Raw genomic sequence first — 22,349 nt, forward strand, 5'->3', positions numbered from 1 at the left:
GGGGAATTCACTAGCTTACATAATAGAGAAGTCTAGAGGTGGTCCTGGTTTCAGACATGACTGGAGCTTCCATCTCATAGCTGCTTCTCTCTGTGCTGGGTTCACGCTGCAGTCATGCTTGTTTCTTACCGAGAGAGGGGGAGGACAAAGTTGCCAGTTCCTCAAGGTTACATCCTCACCACTTAGCAACCCCAGAGCTTAACTGTTGATTCCAGGGAAGATTGGCCCAATGTGAGATGCAAAGGCCCCCTTTACCCTGAGTTGAATGGGATACAGAATGGAGCTGGTGAAAGGGAATGGGGGTACAGCATGCACAGAACTCACAGCTGGCTACTAGAGGGAGAGTAAAAGATGTAAAGCAAAGTAAGAAGCCAGTGACTGCTTTGTCTTCAAGCCTGGGCCCTGAGCCCTGGTGGATCAATCAAAAACCCTGTTTCTGCTTAAAAAAACAAAAAAACAATTTTATTTGACAAAAGACAAAAAAGTTATTTACAGTAGTTTTTGCTCAAATAATTCAATGGGACAACTGTGCTTCTCCTCCAGGTTTATCTTACAAACAAACCCAAGCAGAGTCTGCCCCACCCCAACACCCCATTTTACATAATGGGGAAATGCCAACCAGAATTCAGCAGCATGGCTCCCTCACCCCTCACCACCCTCCACTGCTCAGTGCACTGTGGGGAGGGAAAATCCCACCTCAGCCCAATACACTTCCAGAGTTCCCTACTACAGGCATCCTGCAGCAGTTGCACCAGACCTGGGCTCACTGACAGGGCTGGGATGGAAGAGGCTGGGCAAATGGCAACTTCAGTTAACCTGGACGAAGCCATGTTCGTTCTTCCCCACTGGGCCTCAGGAGGGTGAGGATCCCTGATCCCCCTAGGGCACACGGGGAGAGGGCACGGGAGGAAGAAGCCAGAGGGAGGCAACACAGAGACCCCAGGAAACTTGCCCACCTAGAGAGAGCAAAGCTTCCTCTCCTTCAGCAGTCAGTTCACACTCCCACAGCAACAGATGGGCGACTCAGAAGTTGGGGAGCCTCTGTGATGGCTTCAGGGATCTTCCCAGAAAGTACAGAACACATGTTACTGTCTTTCTCCTGGCTAGACCCACCCAAGTTAGTCAGTATCCAGGAACTTCTCCTTGTGCCTGACCTGGTGATTTCAGGAAACTAAAGGCTGTGGTCCTGATCTATCTTTTGGCCCAGTGACGCTACTCAGGACAAAAATATTTTGGCTAGCAATAACCTAGGATTAGTGTTTCTTAGGATATATAAAGATGGGGCATATTGTTGTTGAACACTGTCAGCAATGAAACAGCAAAAGAGGCTGGGCGTGGTGGCTCACGAGGTCAGGAGTTCAAGACCAGCCTGGCCAAGATGGTGAAACCCCGTCTCTACTAAAAATACAAGAACTAGCCAGGCATGGTGGCAGGTGCCTATAATCCCAGCTACTCGGGAGGCTGAGGCAAATAATTGCTTGAACCCGGGAGGCGGAGGTTGCAGTGAGCTGAGATCGCACCACTGCACTCCATCCTGGGTGACAGAGTGCGACTCTGTCTGAAAAAAACAAACAAAAAACAAAAAACAAAACAGCAAAAGAAAAAATGGGGGAGAGGGAGGAGCATAAGACCAATTGTGATCTGTTCACTGGGCAGGGGCCTCTGTAACTCTAATTTAAAGAAAGGTGAAACAAAGACAATCCCAGCTAGGAGGCTTCTAACCCTTTTCCAGCCCTGCCTTCTCTGAAGACAGTTCCTCGGCAGCAGTGGACACCATTCCTGCTTTCCCCAAAGTTTCCTGCCACCATTGTGGGAAAAGCTGCCTCTCTGGAGGACTTCCTGACCAGCAGATGGCTCACTTTTCTCCCAAGTAGGAGGTGCTGGGAGCTTCTGACATATGGGCCCCTCTAATCCAAGTTCCTAAAAGAATTCAAAACTCAGGCTGCAGGGCAAAAGTGTTCAAGAACAAAGGGAAAAACATTAAAGAAAAAAAAAAATCCATCGCTTCAGTCTAGTTCCCCCACCCCCCAAAAAAAACTACAATAAAAATTAAAAGAAAAACCAAACACCTTTTGATCTTACCATCTTTCTCTTGCTAGGTGCCTAGAAAGTTGAGTCAGAGTCTGCTGGACTGCCCCCTGCTGTGGCTTCCTACCCTTCTGTGCCTGCGGCAGAAAAGCCAATGCGCTCATAAGGTGGTTTTTTTTTCCTGCCTTTTTTTTTGGTAAACCAAACCAACGATAAAACAACCATTTGGAATTTCACACTACTGCAGAGTCTTAGCTGGTCCCCCAAATAAAAATATTCCTTTCTTGCAAAACAATCCCCAGTGGCAGTGGTGGGTCCTTCCCAGCTCACCAGAACGCTATCATGCAGTGCACTCTCGTTCCCCACACCTGGGCTAACTACTGCCGTGAATGCAAACCACAGCAAAAAAGGGCAAAAGAAAACAGTTTAGCAAAAATCTAAACATTCAACTGGAGTCGGTTCTGTTACATCCACTGGGTTCCTCTTTTCTTTTGTTCATGCATATGAACTTGGAATGTCCACACCTGGCTTGACAGAAACAGCACAGGGGCAGCTTGGACCCAACATAGGACTGAATTTGGCAGCTTTCCTGAGCCCAGCCCAGGAAACCAGGCTGGAACAAAGGTGTCCCAGGGATTTTCTGGAGAAGCAGCAGCAGCAGCAGCACCATGCTTGTCTCCGATCTCTTGGTCTCATCACTGAGGGGAGGCCTGGAGAAACGGCAGAGTCAGCAGGGGAGAGGGCCCCCAACACAGTGCAGTGATGCCAGCTGGCGTCTTCCTGCTGAAGACCTCTGGACAGAGGAGATGATCCCAATGTTTAGCAGTGATCCATAGAAAACCCTCTGTATGAAAGGGAACCAAAACGGAAACCCAGGACAGCTGGCTTGAGCCTTGAGCACCCTTCTTGGCAGATGCCTACTGGGGATTTTCAGAGACTAAAGGGATGGGAGTGTGCAGTAATGGGAGTGATGGGTCCTGCTGCTTCTGAAGCTCCATCTCAGCAGCCCTCTGTAGCGCCACCTCCACCAGCAGCTGGAAGCTGCTGAAGTCCTCTTTGTCCTGCTCTGGGGGTGTGGGTGGTGGCGTGTTGAAGAGTCCACCTGTGGGGCTTCCAGCCTCAGCCCTGGTCAGCAGAGTAAGTGTGCTACCAGGGGTCACCAGGGGCTTGGGAGACTCCAGCTCCCCACGCGGGAAAGGGGCTCCTGGCTTTTCCCCCTGGCCTGAGTGAAGCGGCATGGAGCACACAGACAGGGAGAGCACATTGGTGGGGGCTGGGACAGACACAGCCAGCACTGAGGGGCTGTTGCCACGGGGGAGGGCCACATCTGAGGCCTTACCCCCGCGGCGGGAAATGGTAAACTGATTAGGGTCTTTGCCATCCTTCCGAAGCATGTCTGGGAGAAGCCGCCGCCGGGCATTGATGAACCAGTTACATATCTGGAATGATATACAAGACCGATCAGTTTGCTCAATCTAAAACAGCTATGGGCTGGGCACAGTGGCTCACACCTGTAATCCCAACACTTTGGGTGGCCAAGGCGGGAGGATTGCTTAAGCTCAGGAGTTTGAGACCAGCCTGGGCAACACAGGGAGACCCTGTTTCTACAAAAGAAGTTAGCCAGGTGTAGTGGTGCGCCCCTGTGGTCCCAACTACTTGGGAGGCTGAGGTCGGAAGATCGCTGGAGCCCAAGAAGTGGAGGCTGCAGTGAGCTATGATCGCACCACTGGATTCCAGCCTAGGCAATAGAACAAGACCCTGTTTCAAAACAAACCAAAACAAACAGCTATGAAGCACTTACTATGTCCCAGGACCCCAGAACACGGCAGAAAACACGGAGGTTCGTAGTGGGAAGACAGTTAAATAAGGACACGCACCAACCTGGCCAGCATGGTGAAACCCTCTCTCTACTAAAAATACAAAAATTAGCTGGGCATGGTGGCAGGCGCCTACAATCCCAGCTACTTAGGAGGCTGAGGCAGGAGACTTGCTTGAACCCGGGAGAAGGTGGTTGCAGTGAGCCGAGATTGCACCACTGCCCTCTAGCCTGAGTGACAGAGCAAGTCTCAAAAAAGCAAACAAACAAACAAAAACCCCATGTGGCTGGGGCTTAGAATGGTAACTGAAGGTTAGCTCTTAGGGGGAGGATTTGCTTCTTTATTGTTAAGGGTACTGACGAGTTATATAAGGGTTTGACGCAAGGAGCAACCTATGATGTGGAGAACAGACTGGAAGCAGGGAGACAGGGTACTGCTAGTAGTTCAGGTTACGTTAAGGGAGATGGCGAGAGAACAAATGTTTGCTGCGTTTAAGATATTGGAATGGTAGGACCTGCTGCCTGGGTGGATATGGGTGGATGAAGAAGAGAGGGATTGATGCTAAGGGCGACTCATTCCCAAGTTTGTAGTGCAGAGTTTCGCTGCAGGCTGGAGAAAGCCACAAAGGCACAAGGGAGCTGTCAGGAAGAAAGTTATTCTTTATTTTTTCCTTATTACTATTTTTTTTTTGGTAGAGATGGGTTTTTAGCATGTTGGCCAGGCTGGTCTAGAACTCCTGACCTCAAGTGCTCTGCCTGCCTCGGCCTCCCAAAGTGCTGGGATTACAGGCATGAGCCACTGCGCCTGGCCTGGAAGAAAGTCATTCTTATTTCTCAGCAATACCAGGAGTAGTAGCCTCAGCAGAACATGCGCTCAACAAACATCCTTGACTTTTTTCCACATGCTGCTGAGAAAGCTACCACTAACTCTGACCCCATTCCCATCTAGTCAATTGTTTAGAAGCATAAAATTTCTCACCATTAAGTGATATGCATGTGGTTTGGGGGACACCTCTAGCACCCTGCCCCCTATCTCTGGACTCTCTTGAATAGCCCCCAACTTTACAGCTTTCCAGTCTAGCCTCTTTACTGGTTTTGTGTTCTCTTTCTAAAATGCCATGGCTATCATTCCTGTTCTAGAAAACTGCCATTTGTCTCCTACTGCCTACAGGATCAAGTCCAGACTCCAGAGCCTGGACATGAAGACCCTCCCCTGGCTGGGCACGGTGGCTCAAACCTGTAATTCCAGCACTTTAGGAGGCCGAGGTGGGCAGATCACTTGAGCCCAGGGATTCGAGACCAGCCTGGGCAACATGGTGAAACCACATCTCTACAAAAATACAAAAAAATTAGCTGGTGTGACAGCACGTGCCATATAGCCCCAGCTACCCAGGAGGCTGAGGTAGGAGGATCACCTGAGGCCAGGGAGGCCGAGACTGCAGTGAGCCGTGATAATGCCAGTGCACTCCAGCCTGGAGAATCAGGCTGCGTGCTGCAGCTCATGCCTGCAGTCCCAGTACTTTAGGAGTCCAAGGTGGGCGGATAGCTTTCACTCAGGAGTTCCAGACCAGCCTGGTCAACATGGCCAAACCCTGTGTCTACAAGAAGTACAAAAATTAGCTGGGTATGGTGGTGTGTGTCTGTAGTCTCAGCTACTTGTGAGGCTGAGGTGACAGGATCAATTGAGCCCAGGAGTTTGAGGCTGCAGTGAGCTGTGATTGTGCCACTGTACTCCAGCCTGAGTGACAGCGTGAGACCTTGTCTCAAAGAAAAAAAAAGTCGGTCGAGCGTGGTGGCTCACGCCTGTAATCCCAGCATTTTGGGAGGCCGAAGTGGGCAGACCATGAGGTCAGGAGTTTGAGACCAGCCTGGCCAACATAGTGAAACCCCGTCTCTACCAAAAATACAAAAATTAGCCGCGTGTGGTGGCACGCGCCTGTAGTCCCAGCTACTTGGGGGGCTGAGGCAGGAGAATTGCTTGAACCCGGGAGGTGGAGGTTGCAATGAGCCATGACCACGCCATTGCACTCCAGCCTGGGTAACAGAGTGAGACTCTATCTTAAAAAAAAAAAAAAAAAAAGTCAAGTTAGAGCTTCTCACCTTCCTGCTTCTCTTCAAGGCTTCTTGCTCATTCAAATATTATTTGAGTGCCTGGCATATTGGGCCCAGTTCTCAGTGCTGGGATGCCTTTGTGAATTAAACAGACATGCACTCCACCCTGTGGAGCTTACAGTGCACCTAGTCATGGAGCCTGACGATCAACCATTAGGTGAATAACCACCAATAAGCGCCAAAAAGAAACAAGAATAAAGGGGGGATTATAAAGATACGAGAAACTCCCATAGCTAAGGGTTCCGGAAGGCTGAGACGTAAGGATAAGGAAGAACCAGCCATACAGAAAGCTAAGAATGTTCTAGACAATTCCAAGGAAAGGCCTTGGCTGTGGGGTTCTCATCTGCCCTCCTTCACCTCTATGGTCCTCCAATGCAACTGAACTGAGGCAGGAAAGGGTTGGCTTAAGGAACCGGTGAATGGTAGCTGATGAGCTCAGAGGCGGACAGGGCTGACAACCAGGCCAGAGCACCATGGAAAACCATTAAGTGGTCTAAACAGTGGCTTGACTGAAATTTCACACTCTAGGTCCTTCTTCTGTTCCTGTCTTTTCTCCTAACCTAGCTAACTGCAGCTGCATCTATTCCACAGGTGACTCAAAGACAGCACCAGGCTGTCAGGCTGGAAGGCTCATAGGCAGGGTAGAGCCAGAGGCTTCTGTGGCCCTTCTCTCCCATTCCATTCCAGCCAGGAGGGGCCCTGGCTCTGGGGTTCTTATTTGCCCCTCTTCACCATTATGGTGCTCCAATGCACACACATACCAACAGGCTTCAGTGGACGCTGGCTGAGCTGAATCCTGACTAGGGCTGTGGGAAAACCCTAAAGAGAGGAAGGGCTTAGCAGGGTGTGGTGGTGTGTGCCTGTAGTCCCAGCTACTCAGGAGGCTGAGAGAACTGCTTGAACCCACGAGGCAGAGGTTGCGGTGAGTCGAAATTGCACCATTGCACTCCAGCCTGCGTGACAAAGCAAGACTCCATCTCAAAAAAAAAAACAAAAAAAGGAAGGGCTCAACAGCTGGGTGGGATGAAGGAAGGGAACAAACTTATTCAAACACCTTTGATAGCAGTATCATGCCAGCCACCTCACTTGCATTATGTTTAATCTGCATACAAGCCTGGAGGGTAGAGGGCAGTCTCCCCAAAGTACTAGAGAGAACTGAGCTCAAAGAGAAGAAAGCTCTTGTCCAGTCACACATCCTCCCACTGCAGAGCTGGGATTTAAAACCAGGCCTCCTGGCTTTAGGGCCTCCACTGCTTTGCTGTGCTTTTTTTTTTTTTTTTTTTTTTTTTTTTTTACAGACAGGGTCTCACTCTGTCACCCAGGCTGGAGTGCAGTGGTGCAATCACAGTTCACTGCAGCCTTGACCTCCTGGGTTTAGGTAATTCTCCCACCTCAGCCTCCCAAGTAGCTGGGACCACAGACATGTGCCACCACGCTCAGATTCTTTTTTTTGGTATTTTTTTGTAGAGATGGGGTTTCACCATATTGGCCAGCTGGTCTTGAACTCCTGGACTCAAGCAATCTGCCTGCCTCAGCATCACAAAGGTATGAACCACCGCGCCCAGCCAGCTTTGCTGTTACCTTTCCAGAGGAACAAAGGGGATAGCTGAGTAATAAACATCATGATCCTGATAGCAAACATTTGAACACAAAACACATCAGGTGCTATTTTTTTTTTTTGAGACAGTCTCACTCTGCTGCCCAGGCTGAGTGCAGTGGCGCGATCTTGGCTCACTGAAACCTCAGCCTCCTGGGTTCAAGAGATTCTCCTGCCGCAGCCTCCTGAGTAGCTGGGATTACAGGTGCCCGCCACCATGTCTGGCTAATTTTTTTTGGATTTTTAGTAGAGACGGGGTTTCACTGTGTCAGCCAGGACGGTCTCAATCTCCTGACCTCGTGATCCACCTGCCTTGGCCTCCCGAAGTGCTGGGATTACAGCTGTGAGCCACTGCACCAGGCTTTTTTTTTTTAAGTAGAGATGGGGTTTCCCCATGTTGGCCAGGCTGGTGTCGAACTCCTGAACTCAGGTGATCTGCTCACCTCAACCTCCCAAAGTGTTGGGATTATAGGTGTGAGCCACCACGCCTGGCCTCAGGCGCTATTCACATTTCTTATCTAATTATTCATTCAATCTCAGCCTATCAGACAGGTTATATGATGATCTCCCCTGAAGAAACAGATCGGAGAGGTTCAGAAACTTGTTCAAGGTCACAAGTGCAAAAGCTGGGTTTGATCCAGACAGCCTGGTTCTGGGCAGCCACCCCACTACCAGCTGAAGAGTGAGAGGGAGACTTCCTTGCACAGGAGCAGTGCCTGTGTCCTTCTCTCCCTCCCTCCCACAGCTGCCTTCTCCCATACCTGTGCTGCAGGAGTACACTGCCCCTCTCCACCTCAGCCCTGGATGCAGGGGAAAAATGGTCAGGTCACAGTGACCTGGGTCAAGCAAAGGAGTGTTGTTGAGCAGGCGGTCTCAGGGAGGGCAGCCTGGGCATTCCTCAGCATCTGTTTGGGCACCTAGCCCCTAAAGGCATGTCCCACTTTGGCTGAGGGTTCAGAGAACAGAAAAACACCCCTCCACACGCTCCCCCACAAGACTGTCCTGTCCAGAGCACTTGGCAGCCTAGCATCTGTCTGTTTTTTCTTCTTAGCCCAGAAAAATGCACAGCTGGACAAGGCAAGGTGGGGGGACTGAGTGGCTGCCAGTGCCCCTTCTGCAGCCCCTTCCAGCTGCCTAACCTGTGCCTAAGTCAGGAAAAGAACCTGTGACTTGTCCCCACTCAAGGTCCTTGGGGAGATGGTAGGAAGAAGGTCAAAGTGAACTCTGTGATATATATGGCAGAACATAGGCTGGGGACCTGAAAGCCGGTCTGTACCATTAAACAGGGCTCTATCTGAAAGGCTACTGAGGGACAAGGGAGGAATCACTGCGGCAAATGGGGGTGGGAGGAACACCAGGAGGCTGACAAAGGCTGTGATGCTGGGAGCAGCAGCTAATGAATGCAGGCAGAAACCCTCTCATTTTCGTGTCAAGGAAGCGAAGGCACTGAGGCGCCCTTCCCAAACATCATGGTACAACCATTCACGCTGGGACTGCCATGTCCAGGTGCTCTTGAAGGCAGCTCTCTGTTAGAATCACCTTAGGGGAGATTTTTTTTTTTGGGGGGGAGATAGAGTCTCACTTCTTTGCCCCAGGCTGGAGTGCAATGGTGCGATCTCGGTTCACTGCAACCTCCGCCTCCCGGGTTCAAGCAATTCTCCTGCCTCAGCCTCCCAAGTAGCTGGGATTACAGGCACACGACAACATGCCCAACTAATTTTTGTATTTTTAATAGGGACAGGGTTTCACCATGTTGGCCAGGCTGGTCTCAAACTCCTGACCTCAAGTGATCCGCCCGCTTTGGCCTCCCAAAGTGCTGGGATTACAGGCAGAGCAACCACACCCAGCCTGGGGGAGATTTTTAAAGACTGTTAAATAGTGATTTCCCCCTCTGCTTTATTGATCTAGTGGGGGTGAGGGGTGGAGTTGGCAGTGTGTTTTCAGACCAGCTACCCAGAAAGTCTGGCCACCCAGACTTAGGAACCAATGGTTTAGCCTACTGGTTACTTGTCCTTGCAGGCCAAGCCCTTTATTTAAGCCAAAAATCTTACACAGAAGTTCAAAAAACATACACACAGATGAAAGGCCTTGAGATGGGGAAAAATAGAAGTTGCTTGTGGGAAGAATCAGAGGGCAGCTAGCTTTGGAGCCGGAGGAGAGCAGCTCCTACATCCCTGGCTGCCCTGGGGGCTAGGCCAGGACACTCCTCCCCCACAGCTGACCACTACAGCCTCTGCACCAGGTTCCTTTCTCACCCAACAGCCCTTGCCAGGGGGACTGCTGCCCCTGCCCTGGTATGGGCTTTGGGAAGGCTTCCCTCAGGAAGCTGCATATGAAAGGAGTCCTGACAGCCAGGAAGCAATGGGAAGGTGCCCATTCTACCACTGTGTACCCAACACAGAGTCCCGGGCCTGGCACGTGGTATATGCCCAACCATTGTTACAGTAAAGGAAGAACCAGAACCCTGCCAGGTAGCCATAGATCTAGTCCAACCAATAAATTGGGCTTAGAGGATGTCGAAGGGACCTGTGAAAATCCTTTACAAACAACTTCTTTTTCCCTAACCCTCCCAACTGCTTAGCCCCAGGGAAGTACCAGCAAACCAGTTAGTTGAGTCATTGACTTGCTAATGAATTGCTCCTGGGAGGGTTAAAGGAGACAATCAAAAGAGATGCCCCCAGGGAGAGATAAAATAAGCTTGGCAAAATGTTGATACTTGTTCAAGCCGAGTGACTGGTGCTGGTGGTTTATTATATTCTCTTACTTTTGTGGAGTTTTTTTTGTTTTTTTTTTTTTTAAAGACAGAGTCCCGCTCTGGAGACCAGGCTGGAGTGTGGCATGATCTTGGCTCCCTGCAACCTCCACCACCCTCAGGTTCAAGTGATTCTCCTGCTTCAGCCTCCCAAAGTGTTGGGATTACAGGCGTGAGACACTGTGCCTGGCTTTTTTTTTCTTCTTTTTGAGACGGAGTTTCACTCTTGTTGCCCAGGCTGGAGTGCAATGGCACGATCTCGCTCACCACAACCTCCGCCTCCTGGGTTCAAAAGTGATTCTCCTGCCTTAGCCTCCTGAGTAGCTGGGAGTACAAGCATGCGCCACCACGCCCAGCTAATTTTCTGTTTTTTAGTAGAGATGGGGTTTCTCCGTGTTGGTCAGGCTGGTCCTGAACTTTCAACCTCAGGTGATCCGTTCGCCTCGGCCTCCCAAAGTGCTGGAATTATAGGTGTGAGCCACTGTGCCCAGCCTGCGTTCAGCTTTTATAGATATTCTTAAATGTCCTTAATGGAAAATGAAATTAAAAAAATTAAACACAGGAGGCCGGGAGCAGTGGCTCATGCCTGTAATCCCAGCACTTTGGGAGGCTGAAGCGAGCAGATCACCTGAGGTCGGAAGTTCGAGACCAGCCTGGCCAAGATGGTGAAACTCTGTCTTTACTAAAACTACAAAAATTAGCTTGGCCTGGTGGCAGGCGCCTGTAATCCTAGCTACTCGGGAGGCTGGGGCAGGAGAATTGCTTGAACCTGGGCGGCAGAAGTTGCAGTGAACTGAGATTGCGCCACTGCACTCCTGGGCAACAGAGTGACTCCGTCTCAAAAAAAAAAAAAAAAAAATTAATAAATACAGGAAAAAATGATGCTCCCAGGCTTTAGGCTATTTTTCATGATTAGGAGCCATTACATTTCCTTACTTCTGCGGTCCTGCCTGTTGACCCTTCTAACACTTTATAGTCCTTTTCTGCCACTTCAACATTATTTACTGAGCACCTACCTACCAGATACCAAGCACTATGCTACACTAGGGCTGTAACTATGAACAACACTAGGTCAGTGCTCTCCACACCTCTAGAATTTGGTGCAGTCTAAAAGCAATTAGTTTAGTGTCCCAGTGTTCTGACCTCATCTATCTGCTGTGAGAGCATACGGCTCCTTTAGGGACTGGGAGCCTCCTGGTCAGGGGTGGGAGGAAAATGATCTGGGGAGGTGGATCAATGTAGTGGGAATGTGGGGGACCAGGGTTGAGGTTCAAGATGTAGACACGGGCAGGTGATGTCATTAGGCTGGCAAAAGCCATTGAAGGTTTTTTTTCTTTTTTTTTGAGATGGACTCTCGCTCTGTTGCCCGGGCTGGAGTGCAATGGTACAATCACAGCTCACTACAGCCTCCGCCTCCCGAGATGAAGCAATTCTCTTGCCTCAGCCTCCCAAGTAGCTGGGATTACAGGTACCCGCAACCACGTCCAGCTAATTTTTTTTTGGAGACAGAATCTTAGTCTGTTGCCCCGGCTGGAGTGCGGTGGTGCAGTCTCAGCTCATTCCAACTTCCGTCTCCCAGGTTCAAGCGATTATCCTGCCTCAGCCTCCCAAGTAGCTGGGATTACAAGCACACAGCACCATACCTGGTTAATTTTTGTATTTTTAGTAGAGATGGGGTTTTGCCATGTTGGCCAGGCTGGTCTCAAACTCCTGACCTCAGGTGATCCACCCACCTCAGCCTCCCAAAGCGCTGGGATTACAGGCGTAAGCCACTGTGCCCGGCCTAATTTTTTTATTTGTAGTAGGACAAGGTTTCACCAAGTTGGCCAGGTAGGTCTCCAACTTCTTACCTCAGGTGATCCAGCCGCCTTGGCCTCCCAAAGTGCTGGGATTACAGGCGTAAGCCGCCGCACCCAGACTTTTTTTTTTTTTCTTTCTTTTTAGAGATAGGGTCTCGCTCTCTCACCTAGGCTGGAGGGCAGTGGCATGATTGATCATAGCTCACTGCAGCCTTGAACTCCTGGACTCAAGAGAGTCTCCCATCCTAGCCTCCCAAAGTGCTGGGATTACAGGTATGAGTTACCCTGCCAGCCCATTGAAGGTTTTTTTTTTTTTTTTTGAGACAGAGTTTTGCTGTTGCCCAGGCTGGAGTGCAGTGGTGCGATCTCACTGCAGTCTCCTCCTCCTGGTTCAAGTGACTCTTGTACCTCAGCCTCCTGAGTAGCAGGGGTTACAGGCATGTGCCACCATGCCCGGCTATTTTTGTATTTTTAGTATTGAAGAGGTTCACCATGTTAACCAGGCTGGTCTCAAAACACCTGGCCTGGCCTCAAGCAAACTGCCTGCCTCAGCCTCCCAAAGTGCTGGAATTACGGGCATGAACCACTATGCCTGGCCTGAAGGGTTTTAAATTGGGGAGTGATAAATGATTGTGATCAGATAATGATGGTTTAGATGAGGGTAGGAAAGAAGCCAAAACCCTGAAATATTTAAGGGGTATATGTACAGGAGTTGGTAATTGACCAAATGAGCTGAGGGGCAATGAGCTAACTGGGAGGAGTTACCAGAGAGGTGTGCAGCTGGGGCTGACATGGGATTCATGATCAGTTTCCATCAAGGAGGGCTGGGTGGTCCCCACTGCTCTTAACTCTCGGCATGACTCTAGAGCAGGTGGCCACCACGGGTCCCCTCCCTCCAGGGGATGCCCAGTCTCCTTTCCTTACACTCACATTCCTCCAGGTGGGACCTGTGGATGTGTCACCTTGAGGGGTTCGCCAGTTCTCTAGAAGGATGTTTGGCTTTGGGTTTCCATTTTCATTACCAGTGGGAGCATTGGGGCCTAAGACCATCCAGATCTACTCTGCTGAGTCTGTGCCTTTGTCACACCACATCCTGCAGTGCAGTCAGCAAAGCACCACCCACCATTTTCAGTTAACACAGTCAGGTGGAATGTCACGGTTTTTACATTTATCTACTTTGGAAACAGTTTGATTTTAAGGTTAGGTATAAGAACAAAAGCAAAAAGAAGTGTTTTTTTTTTTAATACCCAGTTTTATGTTTTACCTAAGTGATGTGATAAAAATGATTCAAGTTAACATCTTGCGGGGAGATGGGTCCATGAAAAATGTTTTCTTTATTTTTTTATTTTTTGAGACGGAGTTTTACTCTTGTTGCCCAGGCTGGAGTGTAATGGCGCGATCTCGGCTCACCGCAACCTCCGCCTCCTGGGTTCAAAAGTGATTCTCCTGCCTCAGCCTCCTGAGTAGCTGGGAGTACAGGCATGTGCCACCACACCTGGCTAACTTTGTATCTTTAGGAGAGATGGGGTTTCACCATGTTGGTCAGGCTGGTCTCAAACTCCTGACCTTAGGTGATCCGCCTGCCTCGGCCTCCCAAAGTATTGGGATTACAGGCATGAGCCACCATTCCCGGCCGAAAAATGTTTTCTTTAAAAAGATGGGCCAGGCACGGTGGCTTACGCCTGTAATCCCAGCACTTTGGGAGGCTGAGGTGGACGGATTACTTGAGGCCAGGAGTACAAGACCAGCCTGGCCAGCAAAAATTAGCTGGGCGTAGTGGCATGCGCCTGTAATCCCAGCTACTCAGGAGGCTGAGGCAGGAGAATCACTTGAACCCGGGAGGCAGAGGTTGCAGTGAGCTGACATTGCACCACTGCACTCCAGCCTGGGTGACAGAGCAAGACTCCATCACACACACACACACACAAATAAATAAAAGGAGTTAGTATATTTCTCAGGTTTGAGAAAAGTGTCCCTGACAAAAAGTAATTCCAATAGAGTGTAACAAGTGGTTTGACAGGACAGGGTGAGGTGCACTGGGAATATAAGCAGCAGCCCCAAACCTAGGCTGTAGATCAGTTTGGACTCTATCCTGAGGGCAGTAGAGTCCAGGAGTGCCTGGCCCTATCAGATTTGGGCTTTTGTGTTCAAAATAATGGATTAAATGAACAAGGCTGAAGGCTGAAGGCAGGGAGACCCACAAAGAGGCTGTCTAGACACTCCTCGAGGGTAAGAATGTGTCTGGATCCTCTCTGGGATCCCAACTCCGCACAACTCCATGCTGAGGAGGTACACTGTGAGATGCCATGCACTGCTGGGCACCCAGGATCAGCCCAAGACTTTGTGCCTTAGGCAGAGAGATGAAGCTGAAAACAGTAGAAACACCCACTGTATGCCAAACACTGACCAGTAGGTGTTTTTTTGTTTTGTTTTGTTTTTGAGACGGAGTCTTGTTGTTGTTGCCCAGGCTGGAGTGCAATGCCACCATCTCGGCTCATCGCAACCTCCGCCTCTCGGGTTCAAGATATTCTCCTGCCTCAGCCTCCCGAGTAGCTTGGATTACAGGCATGCACCACCACACCTGGCTATTTTTTTTTATATTTTTAGTAGAGATGGGGTTTCTCCATGTTGGCTAGGCTGGTCTTGAACTCCCGACCTCAGGTGATCCACCCGCCTTGGCCTCCCAAAGTGCTGGGATTACAGGCGTGAGGCACCGTGCCTGGCCTTGTTTTTTTTTTTTTTTGAGACAACATCTCACTCCATCGCCTAGTCTGGAGTGCGGCGGTGCGATCATAGCTCACTGCAGCCTCCACTTCCAGGGCTCAAGTAATCCTTCCTCCCACTTCAGCCCCCTAAGTAGCTGAGACTACAGGTATGTACCACCATGCCCAGCTAATTTTTTTGTTTTGTACAGATGGGGTCTCCCTATGTTGCCCAGGCTGGTCTCAAACTCCTGGGCGCATGCGATCCTCCTACCTTGGTCTCCCAAAGTGCTGGGATTACAGGCGTGAGCCACTGTGCAGGGCCCCAGTGAGCCTTGAATTCTTCTTCTCGTCCCTTCCTCCCTACACTCATGAAAGTGCTACAATCACCTCCCTTTTTTCAGATGAGGGAATAATGAGGCTCAGAGAGAAGGCAGTGACTTGGCCAAGGTCCAGGCTTCCTCTTGTGGAGAAGATGGAATCTGAGTCAGGATCTGTAACTTTAGAGCCTTTCTCATACAGATACTTGGATTAACCATTGCCCAGAGTATAAAGTCAGGTGACAGGAGTTCTGAGGGCTGAAATACTTACCATGTCTCTACATGGAAGAAAGATAGGAGCTGGGAAGACGTGGGAGGTTCAGAGTGGGATAAGGGAAGGAGGGAGAGACAGCACCAAAGGTTGGAGTAACAAGCTATGAAAGGACAGAGGGGGAAAGAGAAACAGGGGAGCTTGTGGGAGAGGTTTGACTGGCTCAGGAAAGGAGCAGTGGGGGCCAGCAGGGCAGGGCTGGGCCTCTGGTATTAGGCTAAGGGCCTACTGTGTGTCTCCAGGAAGGGGAGAGGCAAACTGGAGCCAAAGCAATGGTGGTCCAGGGTCCCCCGCCTCTGCTCCAGGAAAGCAGAACAAAGACACCTGCGGGTCAGCAATAGGCGCGATTCAAAGGGGACAGTACTTTGCACTCTGACAAAAAGGGGATAAGGCTATCTTTTGAGCGTGTTCATGTGCATGGTTTGCAAAGCACTTTCACATCCAGTTCTGAATCTATTTGTCACAACAGATCCACCAGGCAGGGGAGGACTCTGTGCACCCCCTGCCCCTTTACAGATGAGGAAATCAAGACGTGAGGCAGAACTGGATTATGAACACAGAACCTCTGACTTCTGCCCTTTCTTGGACTGTGATCCTGCCCCATCTCTTAACTACACTGCAAATCACAGCTGCCCCTTTCAACCAAGTCGCCGTCCAATGCTGCGCTGGGGCTGGCGGCCGAATCCTAGATGCTCGATGCCTTCTCATCTTCCCTTGGCCTCCAAAGTTAATGATGACACCTAAACTTTGACAACATTAAATTCCTTGCCTCTTCAGAACTATCCAAAGTCTGGGCCGGGCGTGGTAGTTTATGCCTGTAATCCCAGCACTTTGGGAGGCTTAGGCGGGCGAATCACAAGGTCAGGAGTTCGAGACCAGCCTGGCCAACATGGTGAAACCCTGTCTCTACTAAAAATACAAAAAATCAGCTGGGCATGGTGGCAGGCACCTGTAATCCCAGCTAGTTTGGGAGGAGAATCGCTTGAACACGGGAGGTGGAGGTTGCAGTGAGCCGAGATCACATCACTGCACTCCAGCCCGGGTGACAGTGCAAGACTCCGTCTCAAAAAAAAAGGACTATCTAAAGTCTGAAATTGACCGCAGCGACCCTATTTCATTGTCTTCCCTTGAGACAGGGAGAGTGGGTGTTCTCCCCTAACCCAAGAAGAAACCGAAGCCCAGACAGCGAAAGTGAGTGGCCCAAGACCACAGTGAGTCAGTGACACGGCTGGAATAGGACTAGAACCCAGATCCTCCTGCCACCCCCTTATCCAGATCCCCTCCTTACTTGCAGCACTGACAGGTTGGTCTGTCCAGAAAGGCTCAGCTTCTCCTGCTCTGAGGGGTAGGCGTTGTAGCGGTGCAAGTACAGCCAGTCCCGGAGGATCTTCACCGACTCCTTGGGCAGGTTCCCCCTGCGCTTCCTTTTGCCCGCCAGGGAGAGGAGGCCTTCGTCCTCACCTAGATCACTGTCCGACATGGTGCCTAGGGGCTAGGCTGGACCTTGGGTAAACCTGGGACAAGGGACACAAGGGATGGGAACATCATTAGCATGCACCGCCTTTTCCTAGTCTCCAAACACGCTCAGCATTACTTGAGCCTGCGACACCAGAAATGGGGTAGTTGCAATTCAGAATCTCAGGCCATAACACAGCCCGAGCAAGCTAGAAGGGATGAGTCCAAAGTTCCTCCACTTCATGGAACAGGTAGGTGACTACCGAATGGCAGCTCATTCACAAGCAGGACTCAGACTGGAAACAATTACAGCTTCTACTGAGGTCTACTGTTCTCCATGTTCGGTACTAAGCATTTGGTTTTTTCTTTTTTTTTTTTTTTGAGACAGGCTCTCACTCTGTAGCCCAGGCTGGAGTGCAGTGGCGCCATCTCGGCTCACTTCAACCTCTGTCTCCTAGGTTCAAGTGATTCTCCCACCCCAGCCTCTAAGTAGCTGGGATTACAGGCATGCACCACCACGCCTGGCTGACTTTCTGTATTTTTTGGTAGACACAGGGTTTCATCATATTGGCCAGGCTGGTCTTAACTCCTGGCCTCAAGAGATCTAGCAGCTTCAGCCTCCCAAAGTGCTAGGATTACAAGTGTGAGCCACCATGCCTGGCCTGTACTGAGCACTTTACATGTTATCTCATTTAATCATTACAATTCCCCAATAAAGGAGAAGCTATTATTATCATCATTTTATAGATGAGGTAACAGAGACTCAGAAAGCTGCCCAAGGCCTGCGCAGTGGCTCACAGACACCCACACACACACACACACACACACACAAATAAGCCAGGCATCATGTTGCGCACCTGTAGGCCCACCTACTTGTGGGACTGAGGCAGAATTGCTTGAGCCCACGAGGTCAAGGCTGTAGTGAACTATGTTTGTGCCACTGCACTTCAGCCTGGGTGACAACAAAATAAAAAAGGTCTCAAAAAACAAAGGCCGGGCACAGTGGCTTATGCCTGTAATCCTAGCACTTTGGGAGGCCGAGGCAGGCAGATCACAAGGTCAAGACATTGAGACCATCCTGGCCAACATAGTGAAACCCCGTTTCTACTAAAAATACAAAAATTAGCTGGGCATGGTGGCGCATGCCTGTAGTCCCAGCTACTTGGGAGGCTGAGGCAGGAGAATTGCTTGAACCTGGGAAGGGGAGGTTGCAGTGAGCTGAGATCGTGCCACCGCACTCCAGCCTGGTGACAGAGCGAGACTCCATCTCAAAACAAACAAACAAACAAACAAAAAAAACAAAGGCCGGGCACGGTGGCTCACGCCTGTAATCCCAGCACTTTGGGAGGCCGAGGCGGGTGGCTCACCTGAGGTCAGGAGTTCGAGACCACCCTGGCCAACATGGCAAAACCCCGTCTCTACTAAAAACACACACACACACACCCACACACACACACACAAAATTAGCTAGGTGTGGTGGCACACACCTGTAATCCCAGCTACTCGAGAGGCTGAGGCAGGAGAACTGCATGAACCTAGGAGGCGGAGGTTGCAGTGAGCCGAGATCACGCCATTGCACTCCAGCCTGGGTGACAGAGCGATTCTCTGTCTCAACAAAAGAAAAAAATAAATAAAATAAAATAAAATAAAATAAAAATTAGCCCAGTGTGGTGCTGTGCCAGTAGTCCCAGCTACTCTGAGAGGCTGAGGTGAGAGGATCCTTTGAACCCAGGAGTTCAAGGCTGTAGTGAGCTATGATCACACCAGTGTATGTCAACCTGGACAACACAGTTAAGACCCCGTTTTCAAAAATAAAATAATAAAAAAAAAAATGCCATGTGCTGTGGCTCACACCTATAGTCGTGGCACTTTGGGAGGCCAAGGCAGGTGGATCGCTTGAGCTCAGTAGTTCAAGACTAGCCTGGGCAACACGGTGAAACCCCATCTCTACAAAAAATACAAAAATTAGTTGAGCACAGTAACACATGTCTGTGGTCCCAGCTACTCTGGGGGCTGAGGTGGGAGAATCGCTTGAGCCCGGAGGCAGAGGTTGCAATGAGATGAGATCACACCACTGCACTCCCGTCTGAGAGGCAGAGCAAGACCCTGTCTCCCTATCCCCCCAAAAAAGTCCTAAAATTGATTATAGTGATGGTTGCAAACATACCAAACCTGCTGATGAGTATACTTTAATAGGTGAATTGCATGGTATGTGAGTTACATCTCAATAAAGCTGTAAAGGAAAAAAATCCTACCCCCAGGTTAGGATAGTGAAGTTGGATTTGGACCAGGCCTCTCCCTACCCCCTCTTGTGAGCTGTATATCGTCTTGCCTCCTAGGTCTCCCAAGGCCCAGTGAGAAATCTGGAAACTACAGGTCACCATGATCCTGCAGCAGTCCAAGTAATATTTAAGGAGCACCTACTGTGTACCTTGCAGTGAGAGAGGTGAGTCATCTCTCTACTGGTTGCTTCTTGGACATTCTCCTTTGTCAGGCCCCTTTGGCCTGGTCCTAGACTCAACCACTCAAAATCTAGATGAATGAGCAAGGCCCACCCTTCACTTGGCACTGTAACCTTGGGCAAGGATCCTCCCCTCTCTGGGCTTGAGTCCCCTCTTCACCTGTCAAATGAAGGAAGGATTTTCCCTAGATAACCCAACTCAGCTGCTCAGCCCCTGGACAAAGTTCTGTTTCACACATGCAACAAAGATTTTCTTTCTTTCTTTCTTTTTTTTTTTTTGAGATGGAGTCTCGCTCTGTAGCCCAGGCTAGAGTGCAGTGGCGCAATCTTGGCTCACCACAACCTCCGTCTCCCGGGTTCAAGCAATTATCCTGCCTCAGCCTCCCGAACAGCTGGGATTACAGGTGTGTGCCACCACATCTAGCTAATTTTTTTTTTTTTTTTTGTATTTTTGGTAGAGACAGAGTTTTGCCATGTCGGCCAGGCTAGTCTCCAACTCCTGACCTCAGGTGATCCGCCCGCCTCGGCCTCCCAAAGTGCTGGCATTACAGGGGTGAGCCACCGCGCCCAGTCAGATTTTCATTTTAAAAGCAAAAGTTCTAGGCCAGGCTGATGCCAGGATCTCAAGGCTCCTCCCTTCTCAGCCTTTTAACAGCTCCCCAGCAGGCCGGCCAACAGACTCTGGCATCTCCCAGGTTTTGTTTCCTCTTCTTGGACCTGAGCCCAGATCTCTGGGCTGGCTAGGCCAGGCTTTCGAGGGAAGGGTCTACCCTTTCAGTCAGGCCACCTGGAGGTGAGACAGGCACTGGTTAGACGTGCCACTCCTCAGAGAGCACCACTGCAGGCTGCTTTCTGAGGTCAGCCAGCCATTTCTAGGTGACCAGGGCAGCTGGGATCTGGGCTCAGTGATGCAGCCCTGGCCGGCTGTGAGAAGTTTACTCAAGGTTATCTGTACAAATTCCACCCTGGCTGCCAGCCAAGTCTGTCTGCAGGGTTCCCCGGGTGGGCCCTGGGGAATGACCCCTCAGTCTACACAAACTTCTCCACCTCGGTGTTCCGAAACCCAGGGCCATCTATAGTCTGGGAGGCTTCCCACATATGGACCCCACACCGCACCCAGACACACTCACGCCAGGCAATTAACCAACAGCGCTAGGATAACTGGCCCGAACTCATCGCTCAAGCCCTACAAACCCTAGGGTTTTCACCGACACATACAGCACTCACACGCACAGCTTACAGACCCCAGGCCTAGCACGAACAACTGTGACCCACACAACTAGTCCAACTTCTGTACCCGCCCACCCACGAACTCCAACCGACCCAGCTACCCCCGATCTCTCCGACAGGGAAAACTCCAGGCGTCATCACACTAACAATCAGTTCTACCCTCAGTGACCTGTGGCAGCACCCCCTCGACACAACATTCCGTGCACCCTCCTACAGACTCCCACGACGCCACCTGCAGCCACTCCCGCACCAACTTTCTGACAACTCCCCTAGCTCGGTCCCGACACTCCCCCGGGCCGCGCACTCACGCCCGCATTCCCAGCAGTTCAGACAAAGCGCGCAACCTCCCCCGCGGCCCAGACCGAGTCGGAGCACATGGCTCCTGGGTCGGCGAGGAATCGCCCGGCGCTTGGGGCGCTTGCACCCCACAGTCCCCACACCCCGGGCCGACTCCGCGCACCAGCTCCCGCGCGGGCCCGCCATCCCGGTGGGCTGTGGAAGAAAGAAAACTCACGTGTCTGTCCCGGGGCAGGAAAAAGTTTGGTTTCCACCCCCTTCCCCGGCAGTTCGGGGCTGGCCGACTCTTCGGGGCGCGGGGACGGCGGAGCGTGCGCGCTCGGCTTTGTGCTCCGAACTGGGCCCGGAGGGGGAGGGGAGGGGAAGGGAGGGGAGGGGGCTAGGCTCCCACCTCCGCACCGCCCCCCCCAGCCCTGCGCCCAGACTCCATGTTGGCCGCCCCCTGCCCCGGAGACTGCGCGCTTCTCCTGCGGGAGGCTCGGATCACCCTCGGCCTGCCCGAGGGTCCCGGCGCGAACAAACTTTCTCCGGGGCGCCGGCCCCACGCGCCCCGCTTCCTTGGCCAGCATGGGAGTGACAGATGCCTCGGAGACAGACTTTCCTTTGTTCCAAAGGAAAGGGGAACTCGCGCGGGCTCCCCAGGGCCCCCCCGCTCCGGGCCTTCCCGCGGCCCCCACCCCCAGCTGTCACTCTCGGCCGCCCCCTGTCCGGCTCGGCGGCGGGGGGGCCCTGCTGGCGGTTAGCAACGTGCACTTTTGAAACCAAACAAATCCGTCCCCCCGCGCGCTCACTCAGGTCCGGCGCAGGATCGGCCCTCTCCTGGGGTGGGATCCTATGAAGCTGGGCCCCCCACCAGGGCCCCAAGCGGGCTTCCTCCCGGGGGCTGGAACAGCCCCCCACCGGCCCCCGGAGCGCAGCGCCGTCGGGACTCACAAACGCCCCCCGGGGGCCGTCGGGACTCACAAACACCCCCGAGCTCACACACCCCCAACCGCACGCGCCAGGACGACGCCCCCTCCCCCGTCCGGCCGACAAAAAGAAACTTTCCAAGTTGTCCGCGCGCCCCCACCCCCATCTGGCCCTCTTCTGCTCCCTGCACTGACTTTTCCCAGCGGCTTGCGGGTCCACGCGGCCTCGGGCTCGGCGCGGGGCGTCCCGGCGGGGAGCGGGGGGCGCCGGGGGCGCGCGCCGCGTACCTGCCCGGCCTGACACTCGGCCTGACAGCTCGCGGCTGGAAAGCACCTCGCGGCCTGACGTCAGATCCCCTCTCCTCCCCCCGCGCTCTCTGCGCCCTCCCCCACCCGCCCGGAGGGAGAAAACAAACTTTGTGCGGAGCGCGACGAGCTGCGCCCACCCCCCGCGGGGCGGGTCATCGGCGCCGAGGGGCTTCGCCCCGCCCAGCGCTCCCGGAGGGGGCGGGGCCGCGGGCACCTTCTTCCTGCGCCCACCCCGCCCTCAGGAATGTTGCATGGCCTCCCCATAGCGGCGGTGGGAGCCTCGGCCGGGGAG

The 22,349-nt window shown here is 51.9% G+C and overlaps 1 protein-coding gene across 2 annotated transcripts; it reads right to left on the minus strand.

Moving 5' to 3' along the window:
* Window positions 1–431: 431 nt before the first annotated feature.
* Window positions 432–22,216, minus strand: TGIF2 (TGFB induced factor homeobox 2). 2 transcript variants are annotated; one of them, XM_030825912.1, is made up of 3 exons: window positions 22,165–22,216; window positions 16,686–16,911; window positions 432–3,467 (listed from the first exon to the last, which is right to left on the minus strand). In XM_030825912.1, the coding sequence occupies exons 2-3, from the start codon at window positions 16,875–16,877 to the stop codon at window positions 2,946–2,948; spliced, it is 714 nt and encodes a 237-aa protein (XP_030681772.1). In that variant the 5' UTR covers window positions 16,878–16,911; window positions 22,165–22,216; the 3' UTR covers window positions 432–2,945. The 2 variants fall into 2 exon arrangements, with proteins under 2 accessions (XP_030681772.1, XP_030681773.1); XM_030825913.1 differs by lacking the exon at window positions 22,165–22,216 and adding an exon at window positions 22,037–22,114 and having other exon boundaries at window positions 434–3,467.
* Between the last annotated feature and the right edge of the window lie 133 nt (window positions 22,217–22,349).

The sequence above is a fragment of the Nomascus leucogenys genome, chromosome 13, assembly GCF_006542625.1.
Source record: "Nomascus leucogenys isolate Asia chromosome 13, Asia_NLE_v1, whole genome shotgun sequence".
Lineage (NCBI taxonomy): Eukaryota > Metazoa > Chordata > Mammalia > Primates > Hylobatidae > Nomascus > Nomascus leucogenys.